This window comes from Trachypithecus francoisi, unplaced genomic scaffold, assembly GCF_009764315.1.
Source record: "Trachypithecus francoisi isolate TF-2019V2 unplaced genomic scaffold, Tfra_2.0 Lachesis_group3, whole genome shotgun sequence".
Taxonomy (NCBI): domain Eukaryota; kingdom Metazoa; phylum Chordata; class Mammalia; order Primates; family Cercopithecidae; genus Trachypithecus; species Trachypithecus francoisi.
The window spans coordinates 159148665-159167726 of record NW_022681468.1 but is presented as its reverse complement, the minus strand read 5'-3'; the positions used below and the strand labels follow the sequence as shown (position 1 = coordinate 159167726).

The 19062-nt window shown below is 39.6% G+C and overlaps 1 protein-coding gene across 1 annotated transcript in view; it reads right to left on the bottom strand.

Moving 5' to 3' along the window:
• Positions 1–1131: 1131 nt before the first annotated feature.
• The window catches only part of TRPM1 (transient receptor potential cation channel subfamily M member 1), a 79697-nt gene continuing 61766 nt past the window's right edge, over positions 1132–19062 (bottom strand). Inside the window, exon 27 of the mRNA XM_033190882.1 lies at positions 1132–2856. Coding sequence (XP_033046773.1) covers positions 1608–2856 — 1249 coding nt within the window. The 3' untranslated portion in view covers positions 1132–1607. The remainder of the gene's footprint in view (positions 2857–19062) is intronic.

Sequence of the window (19062 nt, the reverse complement as noted above, 5' to 3'; positions counted from 1 at the left end):
GCCTCTGTTGTTTCTGGGTCTCTGTGTGTTTCTGTCTCTCTGTCTCTTTCTCTCCTCCTTTGCCAGTTTCTGGCAGTGCTACAGTCTACACCTCAGATGAGAATGGGGATGGCGGTCTCATTTTTTTGTGATCATCACCCATTTCTGTCTGACACGTCTCCCAACCCTACCACCACCAATTCCTGGTTACTCTACCCAGTGGTCCTTTCTGGGTATGAGGCACTTTGCTTCATGAAGATCAGCTGCCAGCAACTCCAGGCAGGAGGCTGGTCCTCTCTCTGTGCACCAGAGACCTCCTGAGATCTGAGTACCCTGAGGTTCTTTTGGGGGATGGTGAGGGGCTACAGTCTAACTCTAACCTCTGCTCTAGCCAGAGAAGACCCCTTTCTGCCACCTCTGCTTCTTTTTGTATAGTTAAGAGTGGTGATGGTGGGGTGACTTTCAGGGTTCCTAGACAGTGGCCCCTCTTGGAACCCTCGTATGGGGGTTCTATTACTCTTGTGGGTATTTGTTTGAACTTTGAGGTGAAACACAACACCTGGTATTCTCAGCTAAGAGCAGTCTCTGTGGCTTGTGAACATATATCCTGTAGGTTTTAGCTACAGCTTTGTAGAAAGCATTGCATAGACAGGTACAACTAATTTGTATTTGCCATTAGGGACTCTATGACAACAAGAAAATGCATATTGGATACTTTATTTTTGCACATTAACAAAACTCTAGGTCACCCTAAATTATTACAGTATGATGTTTGATATAATTGTGTACTTTTTTTTCCCATTGTGTAGTTTAAAATAAAACATTAAAACAGAAAACAAAGACCCCATAAAAACAATTTTTTTAAAAAATTTTTTTGATGGAGTCTCACTCTGTCTCCCAGGCTGGAGTGCACAAGTTTCACCATGTTAGCCAGGATGGTCTCGATCTCCTGACCTCGTGATCCGCCCGCGTCGGCCTCCCAAAGTGCTGGGATTACAGGCACGAGCCACCACGCCCGGCCCATAAAAACATATTTATGGCTCCTTTCCACTTCTTGTGCCTCATAATTTTATTTTTCTTCTTTCCACCCCTCCCTTTTTTCATGTTTGCTTTCTCTTTAGTTGCTCTTTCTTACATAGTTGCTTACTTTTCTTTTTTTAAGAGATTGGGTATCGCTATGTTGCCCAGGCTGGTCTCAAACTCCTGGACTCAAGCAATCTTTCTGCCTTGGCCTCCCAAAGTGCTAGGATTACAGGCATAAACCACTGTGCCCAGCTAGTTGCTTACTTCTTGAGTGACCTAATGGTGACTTCAATGCTCAAGGGCACTTCCTAGGCTATTTGGTGGTCCTCAGTAATAAAGAGATTGTATAATCTTGTATATGGATTAGCCAATTTATCTTCGTTATAGTATTGTCACTTTCATTTGATACTACTCCAACTGAAAAAACTAAGCCTACTAACATATGCTAACAAAATAGTACTTTTAGTGCATTAAATTGTAAGTCAAGTCTGAATTTCGAAAATTTTTTAAGGAAAATGTTTTTAGAAATTGATGATGTTTAGATGGCCAAGATGACACACATTAGTGGCTCTGACTGTTGAAAAAAGTCAGAGAGACGAAACAGACTAGCATTCAGTTTCTGCAGAAGCTTTCTCTTTCTTAACCTTTTTTTCTTCTGCTGTCATTCCAGACACAATTACTAAGCTGCTTACACTACTGGCCTGTCCAGATCTGTCTAACTTTCCCTGAACGGATTTCACATTCCTAGGATGTCCATGTAAACTTTTTGACCTGAGAGATGGGAATCCTAAAGTTTGATCAGGTTTCACAGACAGTAAGTTTTCCATCCCATTTCTGTCAGTAATGGTTAGGGACAAGCGAGGGATTCGAGGAATTGCTTCAGTGACATGGTGTTCATCTTCCATATCTGTAAATTGCTCTTTATGCTTGGCTTGCACTGCAGCTTCCGACACAATGTAAGGAATATCTGTGCTGTGAGAGCGCGTGATCTTTTGAACTTGGCATTGCCATTCTGTCGTCCATTGCTGGTCCATGATTGAACTGTACTCTACATCCTGGTTAACCCCACTGACCAGCTTTCTTCCCCGGGAGTATACGAAGCTTCTGGACTTCATTGTTTTACAAGCATTGAACGTTTCATCGGGGTAATAACGTGTAATTTTGGTTTCTTCCAGGGGATAGGAAATAGTGCCTTCTATATTTGTCGTTTCCACTGTTAGCTGAGTGTTTTGAACGTCTGATTTGTCCTGTCCATGTATCACATCTGTTTTACTTAAACTTGGGGAAATAGTTTCTTCTTTTTTAGAGTCTGTCTGTCTTTCATCATCTTCCTTTGAAATCCCAATATCTGGACCTAACTTTGACTCTTCAGTGTTCTTTAAGTCATCTGCTGCAAGGTGACTGCCATCTGGGGTAGCTGATGTGCTTGTGTCCAGTGAAAGGTGAAGGCTGTTCTGACATTCTGGGACTAGATGCGTTTTCCCATCCTTCTCTTCCTTTATACGGAAGGAACAGGTTTTTTTCCTGACTCCTGTCCCTGGTGACATGGAGAGAGATGTATCCTCAAACAATAACTCTTCTCCATTAAAATGATATCGATACAAGCTGTAGCCATCAGCGCTATTGATGCTGCTTTGCCGGAGAAGATACGTTGCCTCACATTCAGAAGAAGCCCGCGACCGTGCCTGGATCAGGTCAGACCTGTCGATTCCCACAAGGTTTTCAAGAGCATTCACCATTCTGTTAGATAATTCTTCTAGCTGAGCAAGTCGAAGGTCAACAGTCTGCAGGGAAGTTTTCATAAAAGTTTCTCTTTCATTGATTTCTTCCAACCTCATTGACATATTTTCAACTCTAGTGAATATAAAGGGATAGATTTATTAAACTGAGATTAAGTGGCTATTTAAAAATCAAAAGATAATGTCATTGCTATGTGATTTTTTCAGAATTTTAATAATTATGGAACTGTTTGAGCATATTTACAAGCTTCACAATCCTCTAACATGACTACTCAAATTACTATGAGGAGCCACCAGAAAATAATGGAAATAATAGTTAATGCATATAGTACTTACTGCTCACCAGTCATTGTTCTAAGAGCTTATTGTACTCCCTAACAAGTACTAACTGAGGTTCAATCCTAGGCTTATTTAATCTTCAGAGCAGTCCTTGGAAGTAGGTCTTTTATTATCGTCTCCATTTTACAGGTGAGGAAATTAAGTCATGGAGCGTATAAGTAATTCCCCCAAAGGTAGGAAGCAGTGGAGGAGGAATTTGAGCACATGCAGCCTAGCTCTAGCACTCACTCCAGTCCTTGTCTCTTAGCTGGTACATCATGCTGCTTCTAGTAATAACGGAAGGTACTAGTGCTTAGTTTTTAGAGCTTTGACTATGGCTGTCAGCAGTGAATGGTTATAACAAAATAAATAAAATTAAAATCCTTATTTGAGGTTCAAGGGATTCAGAAAATAAACCATTAATAATTAAGTTCAGATGATCAGATAGTTTGCTTAAAGGACAGTAGGTGATTTAATTGTCTGAAGAATACCAGTAACTTTAAATTATTCTTTATATTTAATAATTAGTATTTCCTTAACAAGGTTACACACAAAAAAGAGCATGGGAGATTATAAATGTCTGCTGTTAATTTTTTTTTTTAATTCTTAGAAGATCAGGCAACAGCCTATGAAACCATAATGTTGCCTGGCCTAAAATCCACTGGTACAGACTTTGTTTTATATTTTACTACATACTGTATGAATTATTTCAATAGGAATTTAACTCTAAGAGGCGAGGTATGCCCAGGATTGAGGATTGCTTTCTAAAAGTTGAATTTGTCCCCAGGATGGAGCTGGGAGTCCTGGCTACTCTTCTGGCTGGTTCATCCCTGTGTGATGGCAAACACTTAGGTCTGATTCCATTATGCTTTTATTTTCCCCCAGCTTTCTTAAAAACATAGGGAGACTTGGCTTGTGTTGCAATCTGTATGACCTGCGAAGGTCTTTACTACCTTCTCTGCACATCCTTATACATGTCCTCACTCGTTCTGCTGGCTCTGCTCTTATCCATCCATTTCATTTTGGTCAGCCACCCCACTCTTTTGTCTTCTAGGCAGATTGCCTGCTGCTCTTTGCACTGCTAAGTCTGCTCTGTGCTTGACTGCATCTCCTGAACTCCACCCCCACCCTGCAGCGACTGTGGCTACCTTGCCCCACCTTCTCCCAGAGTTTCTTTTGCGAATGCCACTCTTCTGTTGGCCACATTGACAGCTGTGCTCTGATGTGTCTGTGTTTGTATGTGTGGTTCCTTGGCTTCTATTCTTAACTCTGTTCTTGGGGTGAGAACTATTTATATGTACTATAGGAAACCACATCATTTGAGCAGGAAGGGTCTGGCTTCCTGGAAGTTTGCCACCAGCGAGGACCAAATTCACCATGTATGAGAAGTCCTGGCTTCCTTTTTTTAAAGCCTCTGTATCACAGGCACTGTAGGTTCTAAGGGTTCTCTCTCCTCTTGCATTTCAGAGACCAACAGAAGAATTTTTCACTATGAACTTTCCATTACTTCAGAGTAAGACTTGGTGTTCTTCGTTAAAAATAATGGCTCCTGGCCGGGCGCAGTGGCTCACGCCTGTAATCCCAGCACTTTGGGAGGTCGAGGCGGGTGGATCACCTGAGGCCAGGAGTTCGAGACCAGCCTGGCCAATACGGTAAAACCCCGTCTCTACTGAAAACACAAAAATTAGCTGGATGCAGTGGCATGTGCCTATAATTCCAGCTACTTGGGAGGCTGAGGCACGAGAATTGTTTGCCCCCAGGAGGCAGAGGTTGCAGTGAGCCAAGATCGCACCACTGCACTCCAGCCTGGATGACAGAGCGAGACTCCGTCTCAATCAATCAATCAATCAATCAATCAATCAAGACTCCCTACTCCCTTCAGATCTATTACCCCGATGATTCCTTTTGTATCAAAAAACCCACATTGCCCCAGTCAAACTTGAGTTCCTTTACAAACATACGGTAAGAGATACTGCAGCTGTGCAAACTTTTCTAAATAAATACACTGGTGAAATGAAGATAAATATTTTTCCTTTCAAATCTTTTATAGTTTTGCCTATTTTCCACTTTATTACCTAATTCACATAACAGCACTCTCAGCCACTCATATATGAAAAAGAAACCTCAAAATCATTGGATTCTTTGATCTCCCTTATACTAACTCTCTCCCCTCACTTCTCTCCTCTCCCTTCCCCTCTGCATTGAATCAGCTACCAAGCTCATTTTTTGGTGTTTCAAATCTCCCATCCCTACTGTTGCTCCCTTCGTTGAAGCTGTGGAAGAAACAATGCTTAATAATGTGCCTCGGGTTCAGAGAAATTGTCAGTTGCTTGTTTGGAGCTTGTGAACAGCTACAACATGGATACAGCAAATTTTAAACAGCTATGCCAAATGAAGGGAAGTTGCATTGAGTTTTATAGTATGTAGGAAAGAAGAAAGATAAAAATGAGTTTTAAGTTCACTTACATCTGAAATGATCAACATAAAGGACAAATGAGGATCTATCTCCTTTGTTAACCATGGTTGGTAACTTCCCATAATTATTTAAAACACGTTTTACAAACCTTGACACCCACACAAAGAGTGGTTTCCATTTCAGATAGAGAAATGGCTATCTAGGAATCAATTTGACAAGAGCCTCACATCTGTTTACACATCAAATGGCAGAAAAACACAAGAGAATCCATCATTCATGATAGAGCTCATAGTGAGATATGATTAATCAGCAAAGAAGTTATTTGTGTAGCTTTCTGAGTCTTAATCCAGTTTTCCTTTCAGCACTGAGTGAAAAATATTTTTCAGCACATCGCAGAATACAAAGCATTCCAGATCCAAGTAATTCACTTGGCTTTAATTGCTTTAATTAAAGTTAATGCTCTCTTAAAGATTTATTTCTTTATTTCCTTTCTTTTTTTTTTTTTTTTTGAGACAGAGTCTCACTCTGTTGCCCAGACTACGGTACAGTGGCGTAATTTCCACACACTGCAATGTCTGTCTCCTGGGTTCAAGCGATTCTCCTGCCTCAGCCTCCCAAGTAGCTGAGACTACAGGCGCCCACAACCATGTCTGGATAATTTTTGTATTTTTAGTAGAGAGGGGGTTTCACCATGTCGGCCAGGCTGGCCTTGAACTCCTGACCTCAGGTGATCCACCTGCCTCAGCCTCCCAAAGTGCTAGGATTACAGGCATGAGCCACCATACCTGGCAAAGATATATTTGTACTAGGGATGTGCCACAGTACCTGTTGAAGGACATTTGGGTTGTTTCCATTACTTGGCAAAAGAGCTGCTATAAACATTCATGTACAGGTTTTGTGTGAACATGTTTTCATTTCTCTAGGATAAATACCTAGGAGTTAAATACCTGGGATTGCTGATTCATAGGGTAAAGGTATGTTTAACTTTATAAGCAACTGTCCAACCATTTTTCACAGTGGCTGTACCATTTTTTATTCCTACCAGCAGTGTATGCAAATTCCAATTGCTCAGCATCCTTCTTGGCTGTTGTTATTTTTAATTTTTTTATTTTTAGCTCTTGTATTCGGTGTGTAGCTGTATCTCATTCTGGTTTTAATTTTCATTTCACTGATAGCTAATGATGTTGAGCATCTTTTTTTTTTTTTTTTTTTTTTTTTTTTTTTTTTGAGACGGAGTCTCGCTCTGCCACCGGAGCTGGAGTGCAGTGGCGCGATCTCGGCTCACTGCAAGCTCCGCCTCCCGGGTTTACGCCATTCTCCTGCCTCAGCCTCCCGAGTAGCTGGGACTACAGGCGCCCGCCACGTCGCCCGGCTAGTTTTTTGAATTTTTTAGTAGAGACGCGGTTTCACCGTGTTAGCCCGGATGGTCTCGATCTCCTGACCTCGTGATCCGCCCGTCTTGGCCTCTCAAAGTGCTGGGATTACAGGCTTGAGCCACCGCGCCCGGCCTACTCCTGGACTCTTTATTCTGTTTCGTTTATGTATGTGCTGGACCCTTCACCAATACCACACTGTCTTCATTACTACAGCTTCACAGTAAGCCTTAAAACTGGGTAGTGTGATTCCTCTAATGTTATTCTTCTTTTCAAAATTGTTTTACAGAGTCCAGTTCCTTGGCCTTTCCAGTTAATTTTCAAAATAAATTGACATAGCTGGGCACAGTGGCTCATGCCTGTAATCCCAGTGCTTCAGGAGACTGAGGTAGGAGGATTGCTTGAGCTCAGGAGTTTGAGACCAGCCCAGAAAACATAGGGAGATCTCATCTACAACAACAACAACAACAGCAACAACAAAACCAGTTGACATATCTACAAAATATCCCGCTGGGATTTTGATTGGTATTGTGTTAAATCTATACATAAATTTGGGGAGAATTGACATCTGTGCCACATTGAGTCTTCCAATACATGAATATGGTTTATCTTCCCATTTATTTAAGTGATCTTTGATTTCTTCCATCAGCACTTTGTAGTTTTCTGCATATAGATCCCGTACATATTTTACGAGATTTATACCTAAGTATTTCGGTTTTGTTAGACCTCTGTGAGAATGGTATTATTTTAAAAATTCCGATGTTCAGTTACACACTGATGGTATATAGAAATAAGATTAATTTTTGTTTGTTGACTTTGTACTCTGTAGCCTTATTAAATTCACATCTTACTTCTGGGATGTTTTCATTTGTTTCATTTTGTTTTTTAAAGATTTTATGTGATTTTCTACATAGATAATCATGTCATCTATAAATAGGAATGGTTTTATGTATTTATGTATTTCTCTCCAAGACATAAGACTTTTTTTTCCTTGCCTTATTGCATTGCCTAAGACTTCCAGTACATTGTTGAAGTGGTGAGAGTGGCCATCCTTCCTTGTTCCCAGTTTTAGGGAGAAAGCATTCTGTCTTTCACGATGTTAGCTATAGATTTTATGTAAATGCCATGTGTCAGATTAAGGAGGTTCTCTTCTGTTCCTAGTTTGCTGAGAGGCTTTTAGAAAATGTATTTTTTATCATCATGAATGTTGAGTTTCATCAAATGGTTTTTCTGCACCAATTGCTAGAAACATATAGGGTTTTTTCCTTTAAATCATTACTATGGTGGATTACACTGATTGTTTTCAAATACTGACCTAGCCTTTTATTCCTGGGATAAACTACCTAATCGTGGCTAGACTCAATTTGCTAGTATTTTGTTGTGAATTTTTGTGTCTACGTTCAAGAGGAATATTGGTCTGTAGTTTTCTTTTTTCAATTGTCTTTGTCTGGTTTTGGTATCATGGTGATGATGGCCTCAGGAAATGAGATGGGAAGTGACTAGAGCATTTACTATAGATTTTACAGTGGTTGTTTTAGGGATTACAAATAGATAGTAACATTTCATGGTGTACTTAGCATCAGTATTTCACCACTTCAATTTGAATGTAGGAACATTACTACCATACAGGTCCCTTTCCCATAGCCCTTTGTGCTGCGGTTGTCATACATTGCATCCACATATATTGAAAACACCATCAGACAATATGGCGATTTTTGCTTTTGACTGTCAAATATACTTTAAAGATCTCAGAAAGAGAAGATTCATCTTTACGTTTATCAACATATTTATTATTTCTGATGCTCTTGATGTTCCAAGTTCAATTCTGGTATCATTTCCTTCTGTCTGAAGAATTTCCTATAGTTATTCTTTTAGAATTGGTCTACTAGCAGTGAATTCTTTGTCGGATTTTTTTTCACCTTCATTTTTGAAGAATATTTTTGTTGAGTATGTAATTCTGAGTTGATTATTCTTTTCTTTCAGCACTTTAAAAACATAATGCAGGGCATGGTGACCTGTGCCTGTAATCCCAGCTACTCGAGAGGCTGTGGTGGGAGGGTCGCTTGAGCCCAGGTGTGTGAGTTCAGCCCAGGCAACACAGGAGACCTCATCTCAAAAAATAAATAAAATTTAAAATTAAAAACATAGTGCTACTTCCTTCTGACCTCCAAGGTTTCTGATGAGAAATCTGCCGTCATTTAAATCACTGTTCTCCAGTAAGTAATGTGTCATTCTTCTCTGGTCAATTTTTTTCTTTGCTGTCAATTTTTTTCCCTCTGTCTTTAGTTTGTGGCCCTTCATTTGATATGGATTCATTTGAGTTAGTCCTGTTTAGCATTCTCTACGTTTAATCTGTGGGTTTATGTCTTTCATCAAATTTGGGAGGTTTTCAGTGATTTCTTCAAGTAGTTTTTCTACATCATACTTTTTCTCTTCTTCTGGGACTTTTATAATATAAATGTTATACCTTTTGTTATTGCCTTCTCTGAGGCTTTGGGCTTTTTTTTTTTTCAGCCCAGTTACTCTCTTGTTCAAATTGAGTAATTTTCTATTGAAATATCTTCAAGTTTACTCTCTCCTCTGTAATCCCTGTTTTGCTATTGGGCCTATCCAATGAAGTTTTCATTTCACTGTATTTTTTGGTAAAATTTTCTTTGGATTTTCTTAATATCTTCTATTCTTTTTCCTAGACTTTCTAGTTTTCTGTTAGTTTCCAGAGCCTTTGCAATTTTGTTAAAGCATTTTCATAATAGCTGCTTTAAAGCCTTTGTCAGATAATTTCAACATCTGCGTTATCTAGACATTGACATTTACTGATTGTCTTTTTTTCCCAGATGAGTTGAGAGCTTCTAGATTCTTCATACTCCAAATGATTTTGAATTGTGGCCTGACATTTTGAATATTATACCACATGACTCTGAATCTTGTTTAATTTCATGGAGAATGTTGATTTCTTTTGTTTTGGCAGGCGATGAACCTGGTTCGTTTCAGACTGCAAGTTCTGACATGCTTTCTGTGGACTGTGATTCTAATGCCAGTTCAGTTTTCAAAGTCTTTGCAGTGCTATTGAGATCTGACCTATGTGTGTGCAGTCCAGCAGTCAGTCTAGGACCTTGGTAGCAGTCTGTTCCTTACTTCAGTTCTTATCGTCTTTGAGATATTTCTTCTTTTTACATGTGGGCCTTTATAGTTATAAATATCCTACTAAATACTGCTTTTACTGTATCCCATAAATTTTGGTATGTTGTGTTTTCATTTTGTTCACCTTGAAGTATTTTCTAATTTCTCTTGTGATTTCTTCTTTGATCTATTGATTATTTAAGAGTGTGTTAATTGTCACAGATTTGTAAATTTTCCAAATTTTCATTTGTTATTAATTTATCATTTTATTTTGTTGTGGCCTGAGAATACACTTTGTTTAACGTTAATCTTTTTAAAACTTATTGAGACTTGTTTTATGGCCTAACAGATGACGTATCTTGGAAAATGTTCCATATGCTTATAAAATGAATATATATTTTGCTGTTGTTGAGTGTTCTGTTGATGTCTGTTACCTTGAGTTGGCATATAGTATTGGCCAAAGCGTCTATTTTCTTAATGAACTTCTGTCTAGTTCTATTATTAATGAAAGTGGAATACTAGAGCCTACAACTATTATTTGAGAACTATCTGCTTCTACCTTCAATTCTGTCAGTTTTTGCTTCATATCTTATGAGGCTCTGCTGTTGGGTGCATATATGTTTATAATTGTTATATCTTTTGGATATAGTTATCTTTTAATCATTATATCATGTCCTTCTTTGTCTCTGGTAACAATATTTGTCTTAGAGTCTATTTTACCTGATAGGTGTAGCCTCTCCAACTATTTTTTGATTACTGTTTGCATGAAATATCTTTTTCCATCCTTTTATTTTAAAACTTTAAAAATCTTTGAATCTGAAGTGAGCCTTGTAGACAGCATGTAATTACACCATATTTTAAACATTCATGTGCTAGTCTTTGTCTTAGAGAGCTTTATCTATTTACATTTAATATAATTACTGGTAACGAAGAACTTACCTCTGCCATACTGCTATTTATTTTCTATATGTTATGTCTTTTTTTGTCCCTCAACTCCATCATTACTGCTTTCTTCTGTGTTAAATAAGTATTTTCTAGTGTATCATTTTAATTCACTTAATATTTCTTTTCTTTTTTAAGATATGGGGCCCTGCTATGTTTCCTAGGCTGGCCTTGAACTCCTGGGCTGATGATCTTCCTGCCTTAACCTCTTGAGTGGCTGGGAATACAGGTATGCACTACCACACCTGGCTCTTGTTCTTTCTTTTATCATATGTTTTTGAGTTATTTTCTTAGTGCTTGCCCTGGGGATTATCACTAACATCTTAATTTATAACAGTCTACTTTAATGCCAATTACTTTTTTTTTTTTTTTGAAATGGAGCATCACTCTGTTGCCCAGGCTGAAGAGCAGTGGCAAGATCTCAGCTCACTGCAACCTCTGCCTCCTAGGTTCAGGTAATTATTGTGCCTCAGTCTCCTGAGTAGCTGGGATTACAGGCATGTGCCACCACACAGGCTAATTTTTATATTTTCAGTAGAGATGGGGTTTCACCTTGTTGGCCAGGCTGGTCTCAAACTCTCGACCTCAGGCGATCCACCTGCCTTCGCCTCCCAAAGTGCTGGGATTAGAGGTGTGAGCCCTTGCATCTGGCGTAACACCAATTACTTTCAATAATATACACAAACTTTACTCTTATAAAGCTCCATGCTCCCCCCATGTTATTCTGTTATTATCACAAATTACAACATAGATTTGTAATGAATGCTTTATATGGTTGTCTTGTAAATCATGTAGAAAATAAAAAGTAGTTACAAACAAAATATAAATATATAATGCCTTTTATATTTACCTGTGTAGTTATATTTACTGGTCCTCTTTATTTCTTCATGTGGATTTTAGGTTATTGTCTTATGTCTTTTCATTTCTGCCTGAAAAACTATCTTTAGTATCCCTTGTAGTAGGTTTGCTAGTAATTAATTCTGTCAGTTCTTGGTTATCTGGGAATATATTAATCTATCCTTCATTTTTAAAGGGTAGTTTTGCTACATATACAATTTTTAGTGGACAGAGTTTTTCTTTCAGCACATTGACTATGTCTTCCCAAGGTCTTCTGGTCTTTCTGGCTTATGATGAGAGATCAGTCAGCCTTTTTATTGAATTGAGCATCCTTTGCATGTGATGAGTTGCTTCTCTCTTGCTGCTTTCAAGATTCTTTTCCTTTGGCTTTTAACAGTTTGACTATAATGTTAATTAGTATGGATCTCCTTGAGTTTATCCTACTTGGAGTTCATTGAGCTTCTTGGATATGTAGATTCATGTCTTTCATTAAATTTGTAAAATGTTGGTCATTATTTCTTTAAATATTGTTTCTGCCACTTTTGCTTCTCTCCTTCTATAACTCTCATAATGCCTATGTTGTTCTGCTGGATGGTGTTCCACAGGTCTCTGAGACTGTTCGATTTCTTTTCATTTCTTCCCCTTGTTCCTTAGACTGGGTAATTTTAACTGATTTATCTTCCAGTTTGCTGATTCTTTAATCTGCCTGCTCAAATGTGCTATTGGGCCTCTAGAGTGAACTTTTCATTTCAGTTATTGTACTTTACAATGTCAGAATTTCCTTTCCTTCCTCCTTCCTTCCTTCCTTTCTTTTCTTTTCTTTCTTTCTTTTTCTTTTTTTTTTTTTTTTTTGACAGTGTCTGGCTCTATTGTCCAGGCTGGAATGCAGTGACAAGATCATAGCACACTGTAGCCTTGAATTCCTGGGCTCAAGCAATCCTCCCACCTCAGCCTCCCAAGTAGCTAAAACTACTGGCACCACCATGCTTGGCCAGTTGCCATGATATGCACCACCATGCCTGTCAAGTTTTAAAAACAATTTTATGTAGATGGTGTCTTGCTATGTTGCCAAGGCTGGTCTTGAACTCCTGGCTTCAAGCAATCCTGCCTTGGCCTCCCAAAGCCTTGGGATTACAGGCATGAGTCACTGTGCCGGACCTATTTTTTTAAAAAAATATATGTATGTATATGTATATATAATTTCTACCTCTTTTTTTTGAGATATCATCTACTACTTGATATAATTTCTACCTCTTTATTGATAGTCTCTTATTTGGTGACACATCCTTCTCATACTTTCCTTTACTTGTTTAGAGATTATTTCCTTTAGGTCTTTAAATCTACTTAAAATAGCTAAAATAGTTGAGTTAAATTCTTTGTTAAAACGTCTAATATCCAGGATTCCTAAGGGATGGTTTTTAAGATTGTCCTTTTTCCTATGTGTGGACCATAGTTTCTTATTTCTTTGCATGTTTTGTCATTTTTATTTAAAAGTGGACATGTTGAGTATTATAATGTGGCAATTCTAGAAATCAGATTCTTCTCTCCCCTCTCAGGCTTGTTGTTCTTGCTTCTTAGTGTAGTTGTTGTTTGTTTAGTGATTTTTCTGAAATAATTTTGTGAAGTCTATATTCTTTATGTTGTTTGGCCACTAAAGTTTGTATTTTATTAGCTTAGTGGTCAGTTAATACTTAGAGATTTCCTTAAATGTGTGGAATAAAAACAACAAAATCTTCTAGTCTTTTCTGAGAAGAAGTATGTGTATATAGAGGCACATCTTCAACATCCAGGCAGTCTACATCTTTGCCTTAGCCTTCACTTGCTGCTTGCACAGAGTCTCCAGGTCAGGTCAGCCAGAAATGAGCTTACAGCCTTCTCAGGTCTTTGCGGAGTATACACACAGCTCTGTGCATGCACATAGCTTTCTAGATTCCCAGGAATGTGTCAGAGCTTTTCAAAGCTGTTATGGACATCAGTTTTTCTCCCTAGCTTTTTGATTAGTCTGTTGTTTGCCCTAGCTGTCATCTGTCACCTCAGGGAGCAAGCACTAAACCCTTTGCCTGTAAAAGTTTTTGACAACCCTTCCTCCACCCCTTCTAACTGGAAGCTTTAGTACTGGGCCTGTTCCAACTCAGGTGAAATAAAGACGAACCTTTCAGCCAGACTTTCAAGGAGCTGCCCTGTAATTTCAAAACAAGTAATTATAATTCTTTGCATATGAGATTCTTTCTGCTCCTGCTGGTACTAGGAATGCAGGTTGTTGTTTTCAAGGCGACCACTAAACTGGAGAGCAGAGGATAGGACAGGGCTAAGTTAAAATGTCACAAAGCTCACTTTTCTGATCAAAATCCAGCCATTTTGTTTAAATAAGAATGCCCTAGGTTGCTTAATAAGCCATTGCTTAATTTCCAGAGTTCCACAGAATATAGACTCTGACAGTTTTTGCCAACTTTGATGTTGCTTTTATGGTGGGGCAGAATTCCAGAGTTCCTTACTCTACCTGCTTTTGTTCATGTCACCCCATTCAATGCCTTTGGTATGTGAATAAGGAGCAGACTCCCCCACCCCTGACAGACACAGTCTGCAGGTGAGCTCTGGAGTTCATAACTTTATGGCATTACTTTTCCAAGTTCCCCCCTCTTACTGTCTCCCTGATATCTCCAGTTCCTCAGAGCTCCCATTTGCTATCCTCCAGCCAGAAAGCTGGGGCTCAAATCAATCCTCTGTGCCCTGCACTTCCATGATTGCACTTACTGCCAGAGCCAAGTGACAGGAGGACACAGAGAGCAAAGAGCAAAGATTGACTTCACCCTCTTGAATTTTGAGGTAATTGGTGGGGACTTCACCAGACCTCTGGATTTCCTGCACCTGACTCCAGGCAGGGGGTGGGGGTGGGGCTATGGGACAATAGAAAGAGGAAAAAGGTATTCTTGGAATAAACAGATGAGATTATAAGCAGATGAGATGAGGTAAAAGAATAATTTCATTTAATATTAAAAGATATATGACCTTGGCTGGGCACCGTGGCTCATGCCTGTGATTCCAGCACTTTGAGAGGCAGAGGCAAATGGATCACCTGAGGTCAGGAGTTCGAGACCAGTCTGAACAGCATGGCGAAACACCATCTCTACTAAAAAATAAAAATAAAAAATTAGCTGGGCATGGTGGCATGCGCCTGTAATCCCAGCTACTTGGGAGGCTGAGATAGGAGAATTGCTTGAACCCAGGAGGCGGAGGTTGCAGTGAGCCGAGATCGTGCCATTGCACTCCAGCCTGGGTGACAGAGCGAGACTCCATCTAAAGAAAAAGAAAAAGAAAAAGAAAAAGATATATGACCTCATTTTGTACCCCAAGCTGATAAAATAAAAAAATCTTAGTTATCAGAAACAGCCTCTTTACCTCCAATGTCTTCTCACTCCAATCCAAAAAGATAACACAGAAACACAACCACGTCAATCTTTTCTTTAAAATAGTAGCAGCTTCCCATCACACTTCAGATAAAAACACAATTTCATTACAGTGTTGAATGCAATGAACACACCAAAGAGTGTGTTAAAGGAAAACCTTATAGTCTCCATTGGCAACCCTATGTAAAGTGCTATGAAAATGTGGCTTTAATTCTTCCCTTCCATCCATGGCAGCCCTTAACCTTAACATCCTATAGAGATTTCTGTTCCTCATATGCATTCAAAGCTCTTGAGAATCTGCCCTCATCTTCCCATCCTGTCTCATCTTGTTCTTCATCCCCACATTTCCTCAAGGACCCTTTGCAAACATGCCATCATTATCAAAATTTAAGAATAAAATAATCTTAGAACTTGAGAACCCCAAATGCCAAGGCATTTGATGACTCCAGCTGTTACAAAACCTGTCCTAGAGCTTCCAGCTAACCTCGGATGTTTGTGGAAGGACTAGATGAATGAAAGCTGTCTTGGTGATGTCAGGGACCTCAGCCATTGCATGCAAACGTATGTTATCATCCTGGCTTTAGGCATGATTTCATTAGATTATCATGGCTATGTTATTTATTTTAGGATTTGCAAAATTTTTCAAAATAATATTCACTTTACAAAACATGCCAATACTCTCAAATATTTCAAATCACATAGTGAAATGACTTATAACTATGTTTTTAGTATAACAAGTATTCAGCGCTAATAAATGATTTCTTTGGATAGTCGTACTGTGTGGTGCAAACTGTGCTTTCTTACACACGGTGACACTGATTTCTGATCAGGTTCATTATCTGCCTTTCCCTCCAATTGAAGTCGGTGGCTTCTGTAACTATTTCTGGGTTTGGAGTTACTTGTAGATGCTCTAAGTAGATTCACTAGGTTTTTATTTTTCACATTATGGTAGCATTGACTTTACAGAAAAAAAATTCCACTTATGAATACTTTTGAAAAGGGCATGAATGAGGCCATTTTTCTAACCACCAAATACATGATTTCTTAACTGGCAGGCCTAAGAGCAGTTCCTGAGGGCCACCCTCCATCCTTTTGTATCAAAGGAATCTGTAAACAAATGAAATCTATAAACTGTCTGGGCTCCAATTAATCATTCTCCTGACTTTGAAGAGAAATTTAAGCTGCACTTGATTTATTACAATATTCGCTCTGTCCTTAACTGCATCATGTGTACTGCTGCTAAAGTCACGAGGAGCCCAGAACCGCGTGTGCTTAATCAGTCTTGATTAATAATAGCTGTGTTCCTCCACGCCCCTATTTCTCTTTTGACTCACAGATTAAGTATTTAGGTTTTTCTGTTAAAAGGATACACCTGAATGCCCTAATCAGTCTCAAAACCTGGCGTACACACACACACACACACACACACACACACACACACACACACACACCACACACACACACACACCCGCCCCCCCTTGTTTTTTAAATTAAGAAAGTCGGCCGGTCGTGGTGGTTCACGCCTGTAATCCTAGCACTTTGGGAGGCCAAGGCGGGCAGATCACCTGAGGTCAGGAATTCAAGACCAGCCTGACCAACATGGTGAAACCCCCATCTCTACTAAAAATACAAAAATTAGCCAGATGTGGTGGCGGGCGCCTGTAGTCTCAGCTACTCGGGAGGCTGAGGCAGGAGAATTGCTCGAACCTGGGAGGCGGAGGTTGCAGTGAGCCGAGATCACGCCACTGCACTCCAGCCTGGGCAACAGAGCAAGACTCTGTCTCAAATAAAATAAAATAAAAAAGTAAAATATTGTACCAGATTAACAACTGACATTACATATCATGACTCTTTTTGTTTAATTTGGTTTTGAGAAAAAACAAAAGCTGTTTCTGATTAACATGTGGCCAGTGTCAGCGTTCCCTCTGAGATATGCCCATCCACATTTGCATCTGGGATGAAGATACTCCACCAGCCCCTCTTTAGTGTGCTTCTGTCCCTGGGGAGTGATTTATCAAACATTAACAACAGTTGCAGCATGATCGCAACTAAATGAAATGAATTAAATGGAACTGTGTGCTCTGTGAACTGTAAATGCTACACAAGTGTCAAAGGACGTGGCTGTGTGAATATCATTGCAAATCTTCTCAATATCGGGGTATATCTATTATTAAGAATATTTGATTTTGAACATGATGCCACTAAGCCGGAAGGTGGTTAAATGAAAACATACTTTTTGTTAAGAGGTTGTGCATAATGTGTTCTGTTTCATTCAAATAATAGGCACGACAATATATGAATTTGTGGAACTTTTGTATCAACTTCCAAGAGAATACTATGTATGGCATAACTTTATTGGACTTTGCATAGACTCTTGTCTATTAAACATAAGGTCCAAACTCATCTCCTTGTGGTAAGAGTCCCTGTGTGTCTTTCCTAGGAAGGACTGAAACATTTGGAGTTCCGTAGTAAGACAGTTGTTAAAACCTGTTTTATTTTATTTATTTATCATTTTATTTTATTTTATTTTTGAGATGGAGTTTTGCTCTATCACCCAGGCTGGAGTACAGTGGCGTGATCCTGGGTCATTGCAACCTCTGCCTCCTGAGTTCAAGCGACTCTCCTGCCTCAGCCTCCCAAATAGCTGGGATTACAGGCATGTGCCACCACATCCGGCTAATTTTTGTATTTTTAGTAGAGATGGGGTTTCACCATGTTGGTCAGGCTGGTCTCGAACTCCTGACCTCAGGTGATCTTCCCACCTCGGCCTCCCAAAGTGCTGGGATTACAGGTGTGAGTCACCGCACTTGGCCTTTTAAATTTAAATTTTATTTTATTTTTCATTTTATTTTTGAGACAGACTTTCACTTCTGTTACCCAGGCTGGAGTGCAATGGTGCAATCTCAGCTCACTGCAACCTATGCCTCCTGGGTTCAAGCAATTCTCCTGCCTCAGCCTCCCAAGTAGCTGGGATTACAGGCATGTACCACCACGCCCAGCTAATTTTTTGTATTTAGTAGAGATGGGGTTTTACCATGTTGGTCAGGCTGCTCTCTAACTCCTGACCTCAGGTGATCCACCTGCCTCAGCCTCCCAAAGTGCTGGATTACACGGATGAGCCACTACACCTGGCCTTTTTAAATTTTTGTGACAGAGTCTCACTCTGTTGCCTAGGCTGGAGTGCAGGTGTGCAATCTTGGCTCACTGCAACCTCCGCCTCCCGGGTTCAAGTGATTCTCCTGCCTCAGTAGCTGGAATTACTGGCATGTGCCACTACACATGGCTAATTTTTGTAATTTTAGTAGAGATGGAGTTTTGCCATGTTGGCCAAGCTGGTCTCGAACTCCTGGCCCCAAGCAATCAACCCACCTTGGCCTCCCAAAGTGCTGAGATTACAGGCGTCGGCCACTGTGCCCAGCTTAAAACTTGTTTTATATAAACAATCGCCCTTCACCTGCAAGGAATCTCATAAATTATATGGGAACATTTCCTTAATGATAGAGTTAAATGTTAACATAAAGACATGATGTTAGTGGAGCTAGGTCCAGTTCATACTTGAAGAAACCCCTGTTTCAAGATCCCATGGTATTCTATACTTGAGTTCTAAAACTATAAACTATTCCTACCCTATAATTTAATTCCAGGACTACTGATCATAAAGTTGTCTTTTCCACTCTAAATTTTACATCCAGCTATTTTAATTTCCATCCACTTCTTTTTTTTTTTTTTTTTTTTTTTTGAGGCAGAGTCTCGCTCTGTCGCCAGACTGGAGTGCATGGCGCAATCTCGGCTCACTGCAAGCTCCGCCTCCCGGGTTCACGCCATTCTCCTGCCTCAGCCTCCCGAGTAGCTGGGACTACAGGCGCCCGCCACCTCGCCCGGCTAGTTTTTTGTATTTTTAGTAGAGA